Genomic DNA, 23,849 nt, shown 5'->3' on the forward strand with positions numbered 1-23,849 from the left:
TCCCACTTTGCACATGCATGTCTGCATGCCCCGTGCTGATTAACAACGCGAACTGCAATCATGCACCAGACCAAGACCCTGCCTCTTCCCAGCTGGGGCCTTGGGCACGTTGCTCCTGGGAGTTTCCTCTCCTCATCTCTCAAGCAGAGATGATGATCCATTTTTACAACGTGGTCATGAGTCTCGAACAAGGACTAAACTTGTCAAGTGCTTGGCATGAAGTAAGCACTCAAAATCATGTTATTTGCTCTATAGATATCATCAATTCTTGCAAATGCGTTATTTTACAGACAACTCAAATTGTGTACAAAGGGGAATAACCTTGTATCAAGTCAAACTACATGGGTAAAATCTGCGCACTCCATACTCTGTTTTTGCCTCACTGCTCCTGACGCTGTAAGGATCATGTCTTTTGGCTACTTGTTGACTCTAATTTGTAAGCCAGGTCTAGAAAAAAATGTAGGAATTTTCTTAAATGATAAATGTATTGTAGTTGGTGCTGTTTGATTAGCTTGGAATAATTGTGGGGTGATTTTCCTTTACAAACAGATATCTTCAGATCAACCCTTCTTGATTGGCAGATCCATGAAACATGCAGAGCAGAGACATTTGTTCTAAGGTGAGAAATCTATTCACTTTATGCTCATCTGATTTCATGGTTTTTGAAATTATTCTTTTTCATTTCTGTTTTTCAACGACATTTCTTTCAAAGCCCCAGTGGTGCTGAGTGGAAACGCATCCAGTGACCCTTTCTTGCCCAGGCTACTTCTTGCCAGGCTACCTCTTAAAAATGCATACCTAATCACTTCCCCCCACCCCTACCCGCCCAGCTTAAAATCATTAACTGCTGTCCCTTTGCTCCTGGGGTAAAATCAGAGATCCTGAACTTGGCCTCCAGTGCCCTGACCTCCTTTGTCCCAGCCACCCTGCCTGACCCTCTGTCATCAAACCACACTAGACGTCCGGGTAGTTCTTTGTGTCCCTTTCCATTGAACGGCCTGCCCATTCAGTGACCCCAGAGACAGAATGTGGTTCTCCTTCTTCCTCCCCCCTTGCCTTATGCTAAACTCCGTCAACCTTCAGCTTATATGTCATTTGTCCAGAGGTGTTTTTCTGGCTCTCCTCTGTGTAGTCAAATTTCTGTATTATACACACTTTGCCACTTTGTATTTCTTCCTAGCATTTATCATAGCTGTAACAAAATAGGTACGTGGTTAGATATTCACCCAACACTGTGTATGTAAGCTTTATGAGGGCAATTTTATTGATTGAAAGAGTCAACATCCGCCCAAACCAAACATTAGTTTAGTGAACGCAAACTAAACTTTCAATCGATATTTGTCAAATGCATGATTGAACGGCATATTCAGTACCACACTGTCAATGTCTAGTATATAGCAGATGCTCAACAAATGTTTGTTCAATGAATAAATGAAAATTTTGTCTGTTCAGAAGGAAAAGGGGAGCTACCGCAGTGTGGAGAGAGCTGCAGGGGATTACAGTGAAAGGATCTTCTGCATGAGAGCCAGAGATCCTATCTGCGTGACCATCAGTTCACAGGGCTTTCTGGGCAGAGACTTCTGCTTACCTGGGAGTGTACAGGTCACTGCACTTGTGTCAGGGCATATGGTCTGCCGCTGTGTAACTTCAGGAAGTCACGTGTCTCCATTTCCTACATAAGGAAGGACACAGGGCTCTTCCTGCCTCCCCACCCAATGTCACAGGTTTATGCGAGTCCGGTGAAAAATGTGAGAGTACTTTGTAAACTCCAAACAGCTCTAGATGTTTGAGTACTGAACTGTGAAAGCCTTTATAACATGTTAGGAGGAAAATCGTTAACAGTAAATCAGTTCAGAAGGGTGTAAAGCCCCTCCTCCCAATTCCTCTGTCCAGAGTTACCCACTCTTGCCAGTTTCTATGTGTTCCTGTCCTTGTCAATATGGTCAATAGACTGATTTATCTGTATATACATACAGATAAACGTATACATATATACATATAAACACACACACAAATACCTATGTAAACCTAAAAGTACGAACCGGATCTCACCCCATTCAGCAGTGTTGCGCTCCCCTTACTGCATTGTGGGCGTTTCAGCGACAGTGCATGTGGAGGTTTCCCAGCCACTGCATAGTAATCCCCCTGTGTGCACCTGCTATGATTTGTCATTTCCATACTGGTGGATGTCTGGCTTGTTTCCATTTTCACCACTGTAAACAGGGCTTCAACAAACATCCTTGTCCAATTTGATTTCTTACCTTCTCTGCTTAAAATGATTGAATAGTTTCCTCTTTTTACACTCTGCACTTATATCTCATGCCACGTGACAGGAGCCTGGTGCTTATTTATGGTATAGCTGTAGAACCAAACACAACCAAAGTTGTGTTTATAATGTTACCTCTAGCTTTGGAGCAGCTTCAGAATTATCTCTGGTGTAGCCTACCTGCTCTGGCAAAGTCGGGCTGTTTACTGTTTGTGAATTTCCACATCTGTCTTTTTGCCTTTACCATTTAAATGGTGGTGCCTTTACCACCCTGCTGAAACATGTTTCCTGAATTCTCTCTTTATGATTTTCCGTATGTTTTTTCTTCCCTCAAGAAACAGCCCCAAATCCACCTCCTCTCAAAAGTCTGTGTAGGCTAATTCCATGACAGTTTTCTGATGCTTTAAATGTTCTTGTTATTTTTTAAAAGAAGCATTTATTGAGTGTCCATCTCACTACACTGGAAATGCATGTGGGTATGAGTACCTTGTAAGATTTCTTCAGCTATTCCTTGTCTATAAACTGCCACATCTAAGTTAACGATGGGTAACAAGGGTACCATAGTCTGCCCTTCAGAGCTCTACTGTCAAATTCTATCACCATCTAAAATTTTGCCTTTGCTACAGCTAGGTGCATGGGGCTGTCTGTGAGATGGCATGATATGGCCAAGGTGGGATGAAGTGAAGAAGAAAGAGGAGTTTCTTAGCATCAGATCAGTACTAAAAGATTATGTGTTCACTGCAATGTGCAGGAATTTTGCCTCGTGAGTTTCTGAAAAGCTTGTGGTCAGGGCAGTGAGGTGTCTGATCAACAGTGACGTACACGGGTCCAGCTGTCCAGGGGAGTAACTATGGAGGCCTTTATAGGCTGTGGGCTGTGTAAGAGGTGACTGGGCCGGAGCCATGACTGGGCTATAACAACTGCTCTTTGTGAATGCTGTTTTGATCTGTTCAATGTTCCTCTACAGACAGAGCCACCTAAATTCTAGAATTCAAAAATGTACTGGGAACAAATTTTTTTGGCCATTCAGCAAGTCTTTCCAGATCAGAGGAGGTGTCTTTTCTTCTTCTGAAGAAAGGTCATGTCTGTTACGGATCTCCAAAACAAAAAACCACAATGAGAACAAAATCAGAATAGCTTATAAGTCACTATACAAAAGAGTCTTACTTCAACATAATTCTGCTTCTGTGGAGCAAATAGACAGCATGTATAGGAGAAATGCCAAAAGAGTATTCTATTAACAACAGCAAAGCATCAACCTAGCAGACAGCGGTCTCCCTAACTGCAGCAGGCTGGTAGTTACAGAGTCACGAACAGTTTCACCCTACAGACAGCAGATTACAGACACAAACCAAAGAACAGTCAGAACAACAACAGCATAGTAATAAAATAATGAAAGCAGCAGCTACGATTTCATTCTTAAAATAAGGAGGTAGTGCTTGTTTTAAATATTTCATCATATTTTAATTTTCACAACAGCCTTGTGTGGGCAATTACTATCATATAGATGAAGTGAGCCTTGGAGCATTTATGCAGTTTGCTCAAGTCACATTGTGAGCGAGTAGCAGGGACAGGAGTCCATCCATTTCTCTCTAACACGTAGATTCTAACCCTTGTTTTCTACTGACCCTCCATCCAGTCTCTTCGGATGTAAGTGTGGGAAGGATCCATCATAGGGCTTTTTGCTCACATTGACACAGCTGGATAACAGCAGCTGAAACACCTGAAGGAATTCTTAACAAAGTTTTTGAATCTTACTAAAGGGTTTCAACATAATTTAAAAATTTTCTTAAAGAGGAAGGTGGCTCACCAGCCTTGGGCTTAATTTCTCTCTCTCAAGCTCCCTGTATCACGGGCGGAGTCACCAAGGCTCTCACCTGGCAGCTCCCACAGGGTCTGGCACAGGGAGGGAGTAGTGGGGGGGGGGTTGGAAGCCCCTGTTTGTCAGGCGGCTGGACACACCTTTGATGAAGGATCATTACCTACCCAGGATATCCTTAACATTCCCTAATGGGTCACTTACATTTTATCACTTCCTATTGGTCATTAGAGCAGACAGCTTTCAAAGACAGGGCCTGGTGCAGGTGGACAATATAATCCGGGCAGGAAATAGCTGCATCACACCGTGCTCTTCTCTAAAGGTATAAGGAGGCCGTCACACTTAGCTCTTCTAAACTTATGCCCCAGCTTCACAGTGTTCAATTTGAAAACTAAGGGATGATAAAATGGGTGGAAAATGATTCTTCATAATTCAAGGAAATAAAAGGAAGCAGTTGTGTGGATGATACAGAAAATGGAAGTCCACAAACCCTTCATACCTGACGTTGGCATGCGTTAATAATTTCTTCTGTCCAGCAGGCATACCCCTCCTAGTTATGTTTTATTTGACTGAGGTTAAAATGTATTTTCCATTCATGGATATATCAAACCTGAACATTATAGAAGGGTGATCCAATGTACACCAAGCACACGGAGAGCCTTTCTCTATTGAGTTGTGTTTTCTGAGGTCGTTTGTGCTGTGTTATCACTGAGTTTTCAAGAAGGAGGTTTATAAATATTTCAGAGGCCGTCTCTGTACACAAACCAGCTTCATCATGGCAGTTCTGTTGATTCACCAGTTCATGGGACAGGACCCTGTTTACAAACAGCATTCCAAGTGGTATTCTTTTGGGATTTTAGATAGAGTACCATAGAAATATCTACCTCATAAGTTTAATATGAGGATTAAATGATGACTATACATAAAATAATGAGCTATTAGTAGTAGCAGTAGGAAAAGCTAGAGAATGAGTCAGAAAGATGATGTATTATGCTAATGATATTTGGTACTCAAGTTGAGCCTGTCTAAAGAAATAAGCTGTAGGTATTTATTAATTCAGTCAGTCATGAATTATTGAGAACCACCTATGTCCCAGGCAGTGTTGTAAGTGCTGGAATGAAGCAGTGACTAAGACAGACCCAATCTCTGCCTTATGGAGCCGATATTCCAAGGGACACACAAAGTGGCTTTTCTTACTCTCTTTAAAACATGCTTTTGGTGGTTTACTATGTTACTTTTTTTTCTACGAAAAATCCATACAGAGATAAAGAATTTTATTTTGATGTGAACAAGAATTATTATTTTTTACTTTTCTCTACCTATTTCATCTCTCCTGTAAGTCTCTAAAGTTTAAGGGCAAGACTGGAGATTGGTTAATTTTTTATTCTCATTCCATGCCTAGTAGTGTCTTTTTGTAAATAACGTGAAATAAAAATATTTTTTCTGACTAGCCAACCAATTTCAGTAACAAATTACGGAACTCTCTCTCATTATTTTGTAGTTGCGTTTCCTATACACACAAACATAATGAATTTTTCCAGGCACCACTGGCTTGGTTTACTGGTTTTCACCTTTTAGAGACTGAAATCTCTCCACAGAGAATCAGAACTAGCTCTGTGTTTTAATCTACTTATGCTGGGTGTCACGGAAGGGGAAAGGATGGGCATGTGGCATTACTCCCTGCAGGGCAAAGCCTGCCTCACATATACACCAGAGCGGATTCATCTTGCCTGGCCACGTGATCCAGGGACTGGGGAACAGTTCTCAGGGCCAGGCTAGGGAGATACAAGGTGATAAAGATAAGCGCCATATTAATGATACATAAAAGATGTGCTATGAAATTCCCCAGGAAGAGAGCTCATTTGGGGTTACAGTGAATACAGAAGAAAGGAAATGAATTTAGGCTTGAAGAATAAGATTCCGGTAGAAGAGAAGGAGGAGGACATTATTAGTAGGTAAGTGGAAACCTCCCACTTGGAAGAATACCAAGAGCCTTGGGAATTTTTACTTTTTTCTCTAGGCAATGGTAAGTTAGCAAAGGTTTCTGCCTGGGAGATTGACATGTGGCTTGTGAAAATGGTCTTCCCTGCTAAACTTGATGCTATTGCCTGAATTTAGAATGGAAAAATGATTAGAATTTAATGGAATATGATAGAACTTAATTGGAATTTAATAGGTCACATAGTCTATTAGGTGGATTGCCATCAGCGTTAAAAAAAAAAAGAAAAATAGAATAGAATACAAAGTATTAAAATATATCACCTGTAGTGAGGCTAAGTATTTTTTTATGAAACTTTCACTTTTGCACATGTGGGTAAGTGGGTGGGTAGGAAATCCGGAAGTGGATTTCAGCCAAAAAAGTTCAAAACCACCGAGGTAGAGTCGCTCATGAGATTCTTTACTAGAGAGCTCTTGTTTCTTTCTTCCATACCAGAAATAGTTGTATTCCAACTAGCAACTATAGTATTTTATTTTTATCATATACATATCAGCTTATCCTATAAGGAAGAAGATTGTGCGTTGTCAAAGACAATAACGAAGAAAGCAATGATACTGATTTTATTCAGTCTATTGCGATAGGGAGAGCGCCCCACATCTGAGATCATGGAGCCTCAGCAGTTGGTTTCTCCTTAGCTTCATAGGGAGGAGTGGAGACACCCCAGGTGGGATGCTTTACCCTATGCATTGTTCTGTCATCAAGGGAAGTCTCCATCAGTTAGCTGTGCAGGAAAGGTTTATCTCTGTGTCTAGTTAATTTCAGGGGAACAAACAGTTCTAATCTCAGCTAAGCCACCCGTGAGACGAAGAACAAGGAGCTGTCTGTCTTTGCCAGCATGTGCAGGTAAAAGGGGAAAGGTCTGTGTTTGTCCCTGCCATAGGTAAACAACGAGGTCCTCAAGAGTCTCTGGGGGTCACGAGAAAGAGTGACCAGCGAGGCTTTCTCACATAGTGTGGGAAAGGTTGGTCTTTGCGGTCAGCCATTTCCTGGAACACAAGAGTGAGGGGATTTTGGAAAACAAAAGCTTGGGGAATTTCCTAACTAAGAGCTCAGGTAAACTTCAACATTGTCAGTTTTCTCCTCTGGATTGGCTTTAAAGAAAGCACAGGACCAAATTTCGCACCCACTTCCTACAAATGGGTAGAGCGTGAATCCAGCTAATTTCTTGGATGATAACTGATGGTGGTTAACGCTGCTGAGTGCATAATTCTGTAACAGGAAACTTCTTTTTAATCTGAGAGTAATTAATACTGAAAATGATCATTTAAAGTGGATCTCCTTTCAGGGCAAAATTTAATAGAAGACAGAAAAAATAATTTGAATGGACATTTATCTTGAAAAATGACACTTAAAATAATAAAAATAAATTTGCTGAATCACTTATTTAATAAAAAGCAATTTATAATTGCAGCTGTAAGCTAATTTTAGCACAAAGAATGGATGAGGCATTGATTTGAAGCCATAGCTTTATACAACACACTTTACTTGTGATTTTCACAGCACAAGTTTATGGAAGATACCATTTGCAAAAAATATTCAAGATTTCTTCAATTTTCTGGGATGCCTCAGTCTTTTGATGTTCACTTTATTCCATTTTGAAGTTTCTGTATATCCTCTTCTACATTTGGTAGGCAGTCTAACTCTATTAAATGTTCATTTGTCAATGGAGTCCTTACCGTTCCCTGACATCAGGTTTTTATCTTTTCCATGTGATGTCATCTTGTAGTTGATTGGTATTGAATATGTTGTATTGCTGGATATTTAAAACAGATATGTTGACTCAGTGTGTGGACTGAGTAAACATTTTCTGGGTTCTGCAGTAAATATTTTCCTTTAGTTTAGGATGAACCTCATTGTTCTATTAAATTCCTAATCATGAAGATTTCAAAACAAAACTCCAATAGCAGCCACCCCTCTGCATTTTCATGCTTTAGTTCAGGTAATTCTCACTTCAACTCTATGAGGCAGGTGTCATTATTATACCTAGTACATGAAAAATGAAGGCTTTGAGAATTTGTGTAATTTTCCCTAAATCCCACAGTCACCAATGGCAGAGCCAGGACATGAACGTAGGAATCTTAACAACACAGTTTGTACTCTTTGCTGAAACAAGATGCTAGCCTTCTCCTCACCAAGACTACCCACTTCTATTTTTCCTACTTATATTTTTCCCTTTGCCTGGATTTCTTTATCTACTTATTGGAAATTTAGTTTTATCTTGTTATATATTTTTAGCCAATTTAAATTCTTTGTAGGAAAAAAGGGAGGTACATGCATTTTGAAAAAAGCAAATAACTTTTTCAAGGGAATCTGGAGAGCAAGTGCACAAGGTTCTGGATCCTGTGACCTAGAGCCTCACTTGGGATCTTCACTCATTAGCTGAGTCCCCTGAGGTCAAGGTTAGAGCTCCAATGTCCTCACTTGTAAATAGTGAAGTTATTATTACCTCTCTCATAAGGTTATTTTAAGATTAAACACAATAATACATCTAAAGTGCTTGGCGTCTTGTCTTTTACATGGAAGGCACCTAATAAACATTTCTATCATCATTGTTTTTATGCTGACAGTGAGACAGGTCTTCCAGGAAACAGTGTCCTGGGCTGGTAAAAAGCAGCCCTACTTCATTCTAGTTCCACTACCATTATGTAACATTTATTTTTCTCAATTTTTAAGTCATGAAGATGAGACAACCATTATTTTTTTCAGGTTGAGTGGATTCTTAAAACTTCTTTGGAAAGGCACCATCTAAGTTAATTCTGTAATGATCAAGTTACAAATATTTTATTAATTTGAAGATAGACAATATGGCATTGATGTAAGCACCTATGACTCTCAAGGGAGAGCAATACGATCCTGGGATGACTAATTCTGGGTGCTCGTGTAATGCTAGAACCTGTTGGTGTGATTAAAAAGTCCATGGGGGGCCTTCCCTGGTGGCACAGTGGTTAAGAATCCACCTGCCAATGCTGAGGACATGGGTTTGAGCCCTGGTCTGGGAAGATCCCACATGCCATGGAGCAACTAAGCCCATGCGTCACAACTACTGAAGCCTATATGCCTAGAGCCTGTGCTCTGCAACAAGAGAAGCCACCGCAATGAGAAGCCTGCGCATCGCAACGAACAGTAGCCCCCGCTCGCCGCAACTAGAGAAAGCCTGCATGCAGCAACAAAGACCCAACACAGCCAAAAAAAAAAAAGAAAGTTCACATGTGACCATGCTTTTGATCACGGTGGTGGTAGGTGAAGCTTCCTTGCCCAGTCAAGATTTCTTTTGGGCTACATGATTTTCTACAGTGGCTGATTTCTGTTATTTGGACTCATATTTGCAAACAAGCACTATATGTTATGTTTCAACTTTAAATTTTAAAATATATCATATGGTCCAGAACAAAAGCAACGTTCTTAAGTACCTCTGAAAGGTCAAAGGTAGATGATCTATGTAAATTCAGTTAGGGATCAAAATAGCCAGACTTCTTCCAGTGAGAAAAATTGAACTGACAGTCTTTGAAAATCTTTCTCTGGAGACTTCTTACAGTAACAGGGGAAAATGTGGGTTCTTGGTCAGTTTCTCAATAAATACAATTTTCTGAAATATCTCAGGGCTTTGTCATACCTTATACCCTCTTTTAACAAAGAAAGTTGTCTTAACTGTTCCCTTATAAAAAGGCATAGAGTAATAGAATTGAGAATGTTAATTACAAATGAGATAGTGGATTTACAAACTATTAAGAGCTGCAGAAATCTTGCAATACTAAAATATTCTGATTTTTAAAGAGTGACTCTCATAACCAATAAGGACCTACTGTATAGCACAGGGAACTATACTCAATATTTTGTAATAACCTATAATGGGAAAGAATCTGAAGAAGAATATATATATATATGAATCACTGTGCTGTACACCTAAAACTAACACAACATTGTAAATCAACTACACTTCAATTTAAAATAATTAATTAATTAATTAATCTAATTAAATACAATTTTTTTCCTAAAAAAATAAGAATGACTCTCAATGACTCTTAACTCTTCTAAACATATAAAATATTTTCTTAAACCTTAATCCACCCACTCCTGACATGTTAGGACCTGAGGCAAGACTGCGCTGGAGGCTGAGGCCCTCTTCTGCTCTGGGTCTGCCCTGTGCCCCGTAGGGCCTTGCTTACCGGACGGAACATGGACGCCCAGCCACGTAGCCAAGCTCCCTTCTCCCCTGCTGCACACAGATGAGCTTGGCCCCCTGGGGCCCGCAAGTGTCACCTCTGTGGCTGGGCTAGTCTTCTAGACCATGGTCGTCACCTGGAAGCTTGTTAGAAATGGAGAATCTCAGGTCCCACCCAGACCTACTGAACAGTAGTCTACTTTTTCATAAAATCTCTAGGTGACTTATGTGCAAGTTAGAACTTGAGAGCCTTTGCTCTCACGTGGGAGGTTGAGGTCAGAGGCACCCATCTCTTAAGTTTAAGAGACTCCCTGTTAAAATGCTTTGTTCGTCTTTTGACCTCTGAAGGACTTGAGAAGATTCTGGCCAATGATCAGTTCTGTTCAATTCCTTGTTGGACTTAAGGTACGTTCCAAACTATAGTTGATTTTTCATCTTATACATTTAATTTTTTTCGGTCAGGTAATTTTCCTTAAGCTGTTTTCTTAGTTGGAATACACCCCACCCACCCTACTCTGTCAATATCACCTGCACCAGGGTGGACGTCTCTTCCGTGAAGCCCACCGTGATACCCCTGAGGAAGAGCCTCCGTTTTGACCCCATCCCCCTTAGTTAAAAACTCTGGTAGCCCATTCACTGGGTCTGCTCTGGTTATACAACTGAATCCTCCACGAGACTATCAGCTCCCTGACATAGGAGCTGAGTCCCATTCAGATTTAGATTCTCCATTACCCATAGCTGAGTCTATTAGATTTTAAATAAACATGTGAAATTAAATCCGCCTCTCTTAAGTTTATTTTTGTGGCTCATGCAATTCTCTGCTTGTGCCAGAAAGGATATTAAAATAATCCTGCAATTTTAATGAAGGTAGATTAGATGCTCTCTTAACATTCCTTCTAGCTCAAATATTCCCCGATTTAATGACTACCAGCCCCGTATTCAATGCGTGGTTAGGAGTCTACGTGTCTGGCAGACACTGCTGGTTGTACCCCTCTTCCTTTAGGAACAAAACCCAAAGTTTCTGCTCCGCACATGCCTTCCAGAATAACTGTTACATTTCCCAGCTTTCCTTTGGGTATGTCCATGGACTAAATTCTGGCCAAAGGGAAGTGGTAAGTGTAGATTCTGGGAGCGCTCTTAAAAGACAGAGGCGTGCCCTCTTCCTTCTTCTTGTTGACTGGCATGCATAGATGATAGTGGAAGATGGGCCAGCTGGGTCAGTGCTGGACATGGGAGCTGCCATAGGAGATGGGAGGGAAGCAGGACGGTATGGCCTGGGTCCAGGACACCAGGGAGTTGTGTCAGGTGGGAACTTACTACCCCCAGGCTTCCTTTATGTGTGAGAGAAAGACATTATTATCTAGTTAAAGTAACTGCAATTTTGGTCTTACTCTTTCTTTCAGCCAAACCCATTTTAAACTAAAACAATATGGAGCATGAAAAAGACTTTATGGACTCCAATTATGCTTCCCAATCTTCATGTCAGCACGAATTGGAATGTGTATTTACTGTGGCTTCTTGTTTTCTACTTCTGTAAGTGTAGTATGTTTATAAGACAGAGAATAATATTGTCTTTTACAGAGAGCACTTCTTTCACAGCCAAAAATTGATGGAGAGGTATCACAATTTTAGGAAACACAGTTTTCTTTTTATGATTTTATCTTATTCTCTACAAATATAGATTATTTCCTCGGCATATGCCGTGTGTGTGTGTGTATATATATATATATATATATAATTTTTGCCCTCAAAAATGGTCAGTCATCATTAATTTTGTGTGAAATTTGGTAGGACCTGAACTACAGTGAAATACCAAGAACTGCCATTTAAATTACGTATTATCGTTAATAATTGTTGTTATTGGCAATGAGCAAACATGTGGTGTTGAGTTTTTTTAAACGCTTCTACATTTTTTTTGAAAGTTTGGGCTTTGTCAAGAGCTCATTAGGAAAAAACCTTTAATTCTTTTCCTTCCCATTTATAGTTGAACCAAAACACACACCCACACACACCATATATGTATACGATAATGGAATTTGTTTCTTGTGAACTTGCATTTAGCCTGTGAAAATTACCTTTAACGACTTTGAAAGATACTGCACTTTTTGCACATGTTAAGTTTCTGATGGGGGACAGGGATGAGGGGCAGGGATGGGAGGATGGTGAAAGAAAAATTATACATATATATATATAATTCAGGACATAAGACCTGCAAAATTCTGGGATTAAAAGTCATGTGAATAATCGTTTCCATTTCCAAACCTTTCTTAATAAATAATGGTAAAATGCCACAGTAGATATTTCAGGCTATTTAATAAAACTCTCTTTCTCTCTCTCTCTCTCTCCTCTCTCTCATACACACACACACACACACACACACACACACCACACCCCAAAACAAACTCATTCTCACATACAGAATAGAAACTAAACCAAATCAAACCATAGAGAAAGAAGATTGGGTGGGGAAAGGAAACGGGGACTATTATGAAGAGCTCTCTCTGTTTACCTTCATTCCTCTCATCCGGGTTAGTGTAGATGGAAGCCAGAGTGAAGAAGGAAAAGATAACAAAAGCCAATAAAATGAATGCCATCTCCAGGTTGGTAAACGGAAGCTCCATGAAAGACCACAAACTTCTTCGCCTGCAATAGAAAGCAGACACTGGCTTAGTATACTCTGGTCCAGAGAGAACTTGTTGAGTAATTATTTATTGTAGAATGAGATTTAATAAAACTTTTTAAGATACTTCTGTGCACCTGGAACAATACACTTGGCATTAGCAGAAATGCAGGGTGCTCTCGTTTTTTGAAATTTGGCATCAGTATTGGTGTAATTGAACTTGGACTTTGCTGTGTAGATTGGAGGAGAACATGGGAGTCTGAATGGCAGAGTCAATTTATGTTTTATGAGTTTTTTGGACAAAACTCTGGGAGTAAAGATAGAGTATATTTCATATCATGAAGGAAAAAATAATGTTGGTTTCTATCTCACTGACCACACCCAGGTTCAGAGAATTGTTCTTGTGCCTGAAGTTACCCAGCGTTTGCCAAGCAGGTGATAAATCTACAATTGAAGCAATTTTTAGTGAAGAAACCATAGTCTTCAGAGTAGCTGGATCAAACTCAACCCAAATAAAGATAAATGTGTTAACAATTCAACCATGAGAACTTCCAATCTCAGACTCAAAAAAGGAGAGCTCATGTATCTAGAAAGGAAAGCATAGTTCCATTGGGGGGAAATTATAACATCTAGTTGGAAATAACTTCTTTCTTTCTGTCTTTCAATGTTTACTACATAAATGTAAAATATTTAAAACACTGCAGACATATGTGGGAATGTTATAATTTTAAGAAGACCCAGAGAAAGAGATTTCACATCCTTCCACTGCAACTCATTCCAAATTCTTTATTTACTGTCTATTTTAGGGAAATAACTTATTGGGGTCTTTCACCTAAGGGTTCAGTCTCCTTTAAATATATTTTTTAAATGACTTCATCATATCCTGTAGTTGAGAGACAAGATTTGAGGTGGGAGTTAGGTTTGCTCTCTTTCCTAATTGCAGTCTTCCAGTGTTGCTATAGCAGAACAGAGGTGGGTGAGGGGATAATAAGTTCTTAAAAATCTGCTGGTTTTGAACAGATTTCTGATTCTTTTTTTTCTTTTGGACATACTTCTTACAATTGACAATAGTTTGGGGGAATATTGATCAGAAGTCTGTAGCTTTTCGTAGTTTTGTAGGACAGAAAATTGGACATGGAATTTATGTGTCATAGGTATGCACATTTTAAGATATGAAGAATACTACCAAGGGGGTTAAGATGTATCTTGGAAATTTTTCACATCAGTGCACATTGGTCGAGCTTATTCTGGTTACTGGGAGCTGAGCATTCTAGAGTATGGCTCTACTGTCATTTAACCACTCATATTGATGGGAATTTGGGTTCCTTCTAATTTTTTGTCATTGCCAACAACGCAGCAGAAAATATTTTTTTGTAAATATAAATTTGCACACAGGTACAGATATCTCTAGGAAAGATTTATAGAAGTAGAACTGCTGGATGTATAAAATTTTGAAATGTTGCTTCACAAATTTCCCTGAAATTTACAACCATATCAATACTATATGTAAAGAACTGGTTCCCAAATCCTTCCTCAACACTCCCTCTTTAGGTTTTTTTCCCCCAATTTGAAGTTAAAAATACTATCTCATGTTTAAATTGACTTTTCCCTGATTTCTAGTGAGGCTGAACATTTTTTTCATGTGTTGATTTATTATTTATACAGTTTGCTCTGTGAATAACTTGTCTTTATCTTTTGCCCAGTTTTAAACTGGGCATTTGTAATTTTCTCACTGATTTGTAGACACTCATTATAAACTTTGGATAAAAAATTCCTTTCAATCTATCTCTTGTCTTTGTTTATGATGCTTTCTGTTATTCAGATTTTAAAAAATTTAATTATTAATTTTTTGGGCTATGCCATGTTGGGCAGCTTGTGGGATTTTAGTTCCCCGACCAAGGATTGAACCCGGACCCTGGCAGTGAAAGTGCCAAGTCCTAACCACTGGATTGCCAGGGAATTCCCTCAAAAATTTATTTTTAACAAAGTTAAGTCCACCTTAACTGAAAAGCTCTTGTCTATCTCTGGTCTCATTCCTAGTTCTCTCTGGTGTCTTGCCATGTCTGGGGTAGGGATTGGAGGTTAATTATTACTTATGACTGCCAGCGCCTTGTTAAAAACTTGATGATGCCAACACATCTGCCTCACCATTGCTCTTTGTCATCTGTCCCCTGCCACACTGAAACCAAGCTCACAGTTACACACTGAGATGGAGAAGACATGGGGAGAAGTTGTCCAACACGATGATTAAGGAAAACAGAACTGGGTGTTCCAGATGGTTCAGGGAAATCAGTGTAGGAAAAAGTGATTATGTTATTCTGTGGTATGTCCGGATCTATAGCAGTTGATGGATTCTGTTTATTTCTCTAAGAATGTATTGATTTTTAAATAATTAATTAATTTATTTATTTATTTTGGCTGCTTTGGGTTTTCATTGCTGCACGCGGGCTTTCTCTAGTTGCAGCGAGCAGGGGCTACTCTTTGTTGTGGTGCATGGGCTTCTCATTGCGGTGGCTTCTCTTGTTGTGGAGCACAGGCTGTAGGCACACGGGCTTCAGTAGTTGTGGCGCACAGGCTCAGTAGTTGTGGCTCACGGGCTTAATTGCTCCGCGGGTTGTGGGATCTTCCCGGACCGGGGCTCAAACCCATGTCCCCTGCATTGGCAGGTGGATTCTTAACCACTGTGCCACCAGGGAAGCCCTGTATTGATTTTTTTCATTACTATTGTGTTTCCAAAACCCAAGGTATATCTGTTAGTAGAGACAGAGTCTGTCACATCATGTTGACATTAAGAATCTGGGCAGTATTATGGGAACTGGCTGTTAGTAAGTCACCTTGGCATAAGTAAGTAGAATTTAGTGATTTATTCAAATGCACAAATCTTTGCAATAAGTAAAAGAATGTTTTGTGATTTTTATAGTAAGTCAACATGTTATTGGCTGCTTCCAAAGTCACATATACATTTTTCTTCTTACATCATTTATATATTTAAAAATAAGAAACAGCCTTAGTTTTGTAGCACAGTTTCAATTTACAAAAATATTAAACAGCACAGGGAGGTTGGTGTACTCTCCCCCGTCTCTGTGATTTCTCCTATTATTAACATCTTGCATTATTATAATACATTTGTTGCAATTAGTGAACAAATATTGACACGTTATTAACTGAAATCCATAATTTACATTGTTTAATTCTTTGCATTGTACAGTTTTGACAAACGCACGTCAATCGCCGCTACTGTATCATACAGAATAGTTTCTCTTGTGCTTCCTTTACTCATCCCTGTCCTCCAAACTTCTCAAGTCCTGACAACCACTTATCTCTTTACTGTCCCTAGTTTTGCCTTTTCTAATTGTCATAAAGTTAGAATCATATAGTCTGTAGCTTTTCAGACTGTCTTCTTTCACTTAACAATTAGTATTTACTGTATGGCTTTTTATGGCTTGATAGCTCATTGCTTTTTACCACTGAATAATATTCCATTAGATGGATGTACCACAGTTGGTTTATCCATTCACCTATTGAAAGACATCTTGGTTGTTATCAGTTTTTGGAGATTATGAATAAAATTGCTATAAACATTCAAGTGCAGGTGTTTGTGTGGACATGATTTTTCAGTCTAAGAGAATGTTTGATGGATCATATGGTAAGACTATGTGAAAACTGCCAACCTGTCTTCCAAAGTGGCTGTACTGTTTTACATTTCCACCAGTAATGAATGAGTACTTCTATTGCTCTGCATCCCTGTATCAACTTGGTATTGTCAGTTCTTTGAATTTTAGTCATTCAAATGGATGTGTAGTAGTGTGTCATTGTTTTTAAATTTGCATTTCCTTAATAATATACGATGTTGAATATCTTTTCACACACTTATTTGACATCTATATATCTTCTTTGTCAGATCTTTACCTATTTTTAAATTGGGTTATTTGTTTTCTTACTGCTAAATTTCAAGAGTTCTTTGTATATTTTGGATCCAAGTCTTGTATCAGAGAAATGTTTTCTAAACAATTTCTCCCATTTTGTGTCTTGTCTCTTCATCCTTTTAACAGTGTCTTTTGCAGATAAGTTTTTAATTCTAATAAAGCTCACTTACTACATTTTTTCTTTTATGGATAATGCTTTTAGTATTTAGTGAGTATCCAAAAACTCATTGCCAAACCCAAGGTCATATACATGTTCTTCTATGTCATCTTTTAGAAATTTTATAGTTTTGCCTTATAAAAGGCAAAGATTCTTTAAATCTAAGATTCATTTTGAATTAATTTTTGTAAAAGGTATAAAGTCTGTGTCTAGGTTCTTTCCATTCTTCTTCTTCCTTTCCTCCTCTTCCCCCTTCTTCTTCACATATGGATACCCAATTTTTCAAGCACCATTTGTTGAAAAGGCTATCCTTTCTCTACAGTATTACCTTTGCTCCCTTGTGAAAGATTAGTTGACTATTTGTGTGTGTCTATTTCTGGGCTCTTCATCTGTTCCATTTTTTTTTTTCATAGAAACTTATTTTGTGGTGGCTGTTTTATAACACTTAGAGCACCGTCCTTGTTGTCCCCAAAACTACCTTCATATTAATTATTTTAAGATATCTCAACAAACTGAGGCCAGCTCTTAATCCTGGGTTATCAGCCCTCGCCCTGGAGAGCCTCCGTGCATGTCCTCTGTCATGATGTGTAAAAGCAGCCCCCAAATTCAATACTGAGCCAAACTTGCTTTTTGGTAAAAAGAAATTCAGATGGCAAACAAAAATAGGGAAGTAGGTATAAAGATAGTTGAGTTCTGTAGCACCTTAACAAGACCCTTCTACCCTAGTTCTATTCATCCTTCACCTCCCAAAGGAGCTGCACCTCCTCTTCCGAGTCTTTTCTGACTACTTCAGCCCCAAGGGTTCTCATTCTTAGACGGATTTCCCTAGCACTTGATTTCTATCGTCTATCTTACTTTCCATAAGGAACACACATTAGTAAATATTGACTGCACCTCTCTTTTGTCCCGCTTCCCTCTGGGAGAGGGTAAAGTTCTTGAGGACAGAGGCTCTTGCTTTTTTGCCCTCTCCATGGCACCCACTATGATTTCTGCCCAGAGGTTAACACCTAGAGTTGGAAAGATACAATTAAAAGATTGATAGAGAGCACAGATTATAAAATTAAACACATATGCAATCGTGTGCATAAGAAATATAAAAGAAAGTAGTGATGTTAGTTTAGGAAAGAAAGAAGGCTTCAGGGAGAAATCTGGACCTTAAGCTTGGCACTAAAGGAACCCCAGTTTTCAGTAGAGAAGAGAGGCAAAGTCAACCCAGAGAGAAAGGAGTAATTCATTCAACACATGCCTTTTGAGCTTGGCATTATGCTAATTTGTGTGGTGAATGTGGTGTGTTCCAAGGAAAAAGAACAAGATAAACTCAAAGGGCCAATATTGCCAGAACAAAGAGTTACAGGACTCCTATCACTCTGTCACAATGTGACCATTGCAATGTCCCAGAGCCCTCCCAAGCAGCATGCCCTGTCCCTTTCCCATCCCATATAAGGAAAGATATTGGCCCCATTTTTCTCCCGCTCAGCACACTGAAAGTATACATACTCTGCCCAGTCAGCAGATGACTTGCAGGTTCCCTGGCTATAAAAACAGACAAGCAACCCGTGCTCATGGTCGACTTTCCCTGGCTACCAGGAAGTCAGCCCGCTGTTCTTGCAGGGACCCTTCTCTTTAATAAAGCTCTATCTTCCTTACGTTCTGCCTCGTGTCTGGAAATGCTTTTCCAACCCATGCTTGGCCCACGACGGTGAAGTGAGGTGATGTGAGGAGAGAGCTGCAGGAGTAGGACACAGGTGAGATGTAATTAGCATTAAAAGGGGCCACGCACTGCTTTAGGAGCATCACTGCTTTTAACTCCTTGACTCTTCATACTAACTCTGTAAGGTAGATAACTGTTATTGTCTCCATTTCATAAGTGAGGACCCTGAAGTACCAAGACAAGTAAAGCAACTTATCTTAGACCATAAAAGTAGGCAGAGTCAGACTATCAAGTCTGGCAGCCTTGTTCCAGAATCTTCACCCTTAATCAATGTACTATACTGGCACTCAACCCACCAACTAAACAAGCAAGCTAACCAAACCCACCCTTATTCCTTTCTCTCTGGGTTGACTTTGCCTCTCTTCTCTACTGAAAACTGGAGTTCCTTTAGTGCCAAGCTTAAGGTCCAGATTTCTCCCTGAAGCCTTCTTTCTTTCCTAAACTAGCATCACTACTTTCTTTTATATTTCTTAAGCATACAATTGTGTGTGTGTTTAATTTTTTTAAAAATTTGTATTGGAGTATAGTTGGTTTACAATGTTGTGTTAGTTTCTGCTGTACAGCAAAGTGAATCAGTTATATACATACATATATCCACTCTTTTTTAGATTCTTTTCCCATATAGGTCATTATAGAGTATTGAGTAGAGTTCCCTGTGCTATACAGTAGGTCCTTACTAGTTATCTATTTTATATACAGTAGTGTGTATATGTCAATCCCAATCTCCCAATTTATCCCTTCTTCCTCTTCCCCCTTGGTAACCATAAGTTTGTTTTCTACATCCGTGACTCTGTTTCTATTTTTGTAAATAAGTTCATTTGCACCATTTTTTTTAGATTCCACATATAAGCGATATCATACGATATTTGTCTTTCTCTGTCTGACTTACTTCACTCAGTATGACAATCTCTAGGTCCATCCATGTTGCTGCAAATGACATTATTTTTTTTTAACATGTGCTCTCTATCAATCTTTTAATTGTATCTATCCAACTCTAAATGTTAACCTCTGGGCAGAAATCATAGTGGGTGCCATGGAGAGGGCAAAAAAGCAAGAGCCTCTGTCCTCAAGAACTCTACCTTCTCACAGAGGGGAACGAGACAAAAGAGAGGTGTGGTCAATATTTACTAACCTGTGTTCCTTATGGAAAGTAAGATAGAAGACAGAAATCAAGTGCTAGGGAAATCCATCTAAGAATGAGAACCCTTGGGGCTGAAGTAGTCAGAAAAGACTCGGAAGAGGAGGTGCAGCTCCATTTGGGAGGTGAAGGATGAATAGAATTAGGATAGAAGGGTCTTGTTAAGGTGCTACAGAACTCAACTATTTTTATATCTACTTCCCTATTTTTGTTTGCCATCTGAATTTCTTTTTCTTACCTTATGCTAGATAGTGGAAAAGATCATATTGAATAGGCAAAGGACAATTGATAGAATTTAAGGTGAGGCCTTAGTTTTTATTTAAATGCTATTAGAAGGTAACTATAGGTCTTTAGTAGCACGACGACATGATGAAGCAGCATTTTGAGAACAGTAACTGCATCTCCATGTGAAGAATAGACTGAAGGAAAAGAATTATATTTGGAAAAAACTTGGAGTGACTTAGCTCTGCATTAGGTTCAGCAATTGAAATAGAGAGGAAGGGGTGAAGCTAAAGCCGCTTGGAAGGAAGAACAGGAGGGTTTTGGAGGTTTGCTGGCTATATGGGGTGCACGGGGTGCCCCGACACTAGTTAAGATGCAGTGCAAGGAGGAAGAGGGGAGATGAAGATCACTGGAAAAAAAGATCCACGGAATCATGGGAATTCAGCAGTAGAGAATATTAATTTCTCAAACTTCCTCAAGGTTAGTAGAATAAATTCTCATATGTTTCACAATCCTTCAACATTTGGAAATTAGATTGATCACGCTCGTGCTTCTTCAGAGACTATGAGGACTATTCCGTCTGTTACAGCAGCTCAGAGAACAAAAAATAATTTTTATTGCCGGTACCTTATGAGGACAGTTTGTTCCTGAAAAAATAGAAGGAAAATAACAGAGGAGAAAAAGAAATGATGCCATCTAGCGGTGACCAAGTGCTGTAGGTCGGAACAAGAAATGAGGAGGAAATACCCAAGGTCGCTAACGTTTCATTACAGTACATGGTAACCGACACACACCTATAAAAACAGTCTCCCATAGCCTTGAGCTGTCCCGCACCCAGAATAGCCACTGACTTTAAGGTAGCTGTTTCTAGCAGGAGGCATCCATTAGCATTTTCTACACATGTAGATCATAGACTGTGAGTTATTTCTAGCTCCTCATACTGGATGCTGTTATTCTAGGTGTAACGAACACAAGGTTTTCATTGGATTTTAAGTAGAAATTGAAAGCTGAGTGAAAGGATGTGGTAGGTAATACGTATTGTTAGATATCTGTGAAACCGAGTTCCCTTACCAAGTTTATACTCAATCTCCCTGTCCAAAACTTTATTCCCTTTCTTGTGCCCCCTGACCTCAATCATATGCTAACTGACTGCTAATCAACCAGAGTCAGGTGACTAAAGTTGATGTTGTCAGTAACATAGTCAATGTAATAAAACTGCTGTTGTAGGTATCATCCTTAACTTACAAACTCAGGCTGTTTCTCCAGGGCAAGATGAGCTCACAGACCCTGAGCCGTGGACCACGTGGCCAGAGAATCTAAACCAGGGACATTCTGACTCCGGAGCTAGATTAAGAAATGTCACAAGACGATGATTAATCCCAGGTTCTTCATTCTTCCCCTTTAAAACAGAAAGTATCTCTGACTCCTTTAAGCATTCTGAACAAGACTCACTTGCTGCAGGGAATGATTGCCTCCTTTACATGGTCTGAAACCAGGAACATCTCTTCGTGTTGTGTGTGTGGGATGTAGATGGTGACACATATGTTTCTGTCATGTTGTAAATGTTGTCATGTTGTAAATATATGTTCCTGAATTCCCTACTCAGCCCATGGGCTCACTGTTACGGACTGGATGTCTTTGTCCTCCCAGAATTCACATGCAGAAGCCCCAACATGATGGTGCTGGGAGGTGGGTCCTTTGGGAGGTGGTTAGGTCATGAGGGTGGAGCCCTCAGGAATAAGATTAGTGTCCTTACAGAGACCCAGAGAGCTCCCTACCCCTTCTGCCATGTGAGGACACTGTGGAGAGATGGACATGTAGGAACCAGGAAGCAGGCCCTCACTGGACACTGAATCTGCCAGTGTCTTCATCTTGGACTCCCCAGCCTTTAGAACTATGAGGAAAAAATACTTGTTGTTCAAGCCCCCCAGTCTGTGGTGTTTCTGTTATAGCAGCTCAAATGGACAAAGACACTCATGGTGGAAAATGGTTTTCTTGGTTACACTTGTACTTGCTAAATGACAAGCGGTATGTCCCCAGCTCCTGTCACTGCTGCTTCTACTTACTATTTTCACCTGCTAAATGTCTCTTTGATATTCTCAATCTTTATTTTGGATTCCGTCATATTGATTTTTCTCTTTCTTGGACAACTCCATATTTCAAGGCATCTTCTCTTTTAACTTTGACTTAAAAGCCATCTTCTCCTTGAGAATTTTCCCCTAAATCATATTTCAGGTTTGAAAAGAAACTAAAGATCACCTTGCCTATACACCGTGCAGTGGTTGATCCTCCTTAAACTGTTTCGGTGGAACAGATGTCCCGCCTAAGCTTGAATTGCTCTAGTGACAGGGGACTCACTACCTTTGGAATCAACCTATTTAGCCTCTGAGTAGCTCTGCTGAGTAGGAAACTCTTTCTTCAGATGAACTGAATTCCTTGTTCCTGTGGCCATTACCACTTAGCTCCTGAATGCAGAGCTGGCAAGTTCCCCTCTCATGTGAGGGCTCTTCAAATATTTGAAGACAATGAATGTATACCATGTTGCTTGCACTCCCCTTCTGTCTTAACAAACACTCCTCCTATGATGTAGGTCTGTATCCCTTTTCGCCTGTGGTTTCTCTCCTTTGCTTCCACATCCTTCTGAAGTAGGGTGGAGGGCTGCGCTGAAGACACTGACCTGGGTGAGGCGGCCAAGGGTGTCAGGGCTGCAGCACCCGCTACATTCCAGCTCTCTCATTGGCCAATGGTCTGGTTGTGCTCAGGCCAAATTTTAAAAATAGTATACTTACTCTCAGACTAAACCCCCTGTGTCTTTCTCATCTGCATTTCTACCAAATTGTCAAATCACAATTCTTGTGTTTGATACTTTTATAGTTGGTTGCTTGGTCCTCAATATTTTACCCACTAAATTTCCTATTGATAGATTCAGCCCCTCTATGCTACCTGTTGAAGACGATTTTGGCTTCTTCTCCTACCATCACACGTAGTTGCAATTTCTTTCAATCTTATGTCATCCACAAGTTCAACGAGTGGGTCTTTTATGGCTGCATTTAAATCTTTGGTGAAAATACTGCCTGGGACAAAGTTCTCTAGTCCATAAGAACAAGCTAAATATACTGTGACTATTGGATTTGCTTAATCTACTAGTTGAGGGACCTTTTTTTTTTTTGAGTTTTAGGGAGAATGGTATGAGATAAAGCACCTTGAATAATCCCTTACATTTGGTGGGTGCTTAATAAATTAGTTATTGAAATATATCCCCCTTACTGAAATTCTTAAGTCTAATTTGCCTTTGCAGAGCTGTTCTTTATAAAAAAAATAATGCCTTTAATTTTAATCTGTGTCTCTATTTGGTCCATCTTTTTTAAATTCTCAGGTTTCAGCTACGTACTTACTTTAAAAGTATACTTTTTCTCATCCCTCCTAATGTATTTATTGGTTTTAAATTTATTTAATATCACTTTCTGGGTTTCTAAAGGGTGATTTTAAAATAACATTTAATTAATTAATTAATTAATTAATTTGGTTGCACCGGATCTTAGTTGTGGCTCTCGGGCTCCTTAGCTGCTGCATGCATGTGGGATCTAGTTCCCTGACCAGGGATCAAACCCAGGCCCCCTGCATTGGGAGTGCAGAGTCTTATCCACTGCACCACCAGGGAAGTCCCTTAAAATAACATTTAATTTGTGACTGTAAAATTTATATTTGTTTGAGAATTTTGTAAAATAAAGAAAAATAGGGGAAAGAAAAATCATAGAAGGGTGTGTGTTTTTATTTTGATACTCTCAGTGAATTACTTAGGATTTATAGTGCTGAAAGCAGCATTACC

The 23,849-nt window shown here is 39.5% G+C and overlaps 1 protein-coding gene across 1 annotated transcript in view; it reads left to right on the forward strand.

The window, feature by feature from the left end:
* The window catches only part of LOC133091858 (tripartite motif-containing protein 75-like), a 137,043-nt gene extending 127,685 nt beyond the window's left edge, over positions 1 to 9,358 (forward strand). Inside the window, exons 6-7 of the mRNA XM_061191045.1 lie at positions 550 to 619; positions 8,791 to 9,358. Of these exons, the coding sequence (XP_061047028.1) occupies positions 550 to 574 (25 nt within the window). The 3' untranslated portion in view covers positions 575 to 619; positions 8,791 to 9,358. The remainder of the gene's footprint in view (positions 1 to 549; positions 620 to 8,790) is intronic.
* The last annotated feature ends 14,491 nt before the right edge of the window (positions 9,359 to 23,849 follow it).

Source organism: Eubalaena glacialis, chromosome 5 (assembly GCF_028564815.1).
Source record: "Eubalaena glacialis isolate mEubGla1 chromosome 5, mEubGla1.1.hap2.+ XY, whole genome shotgun sequence".
Lineage (NCBI taxonomy): Eukaryota > Metazoa > Chordata > Mammalia > Artiodactyla > Balaenidae > Eubalaena > Eubalaena glacialis.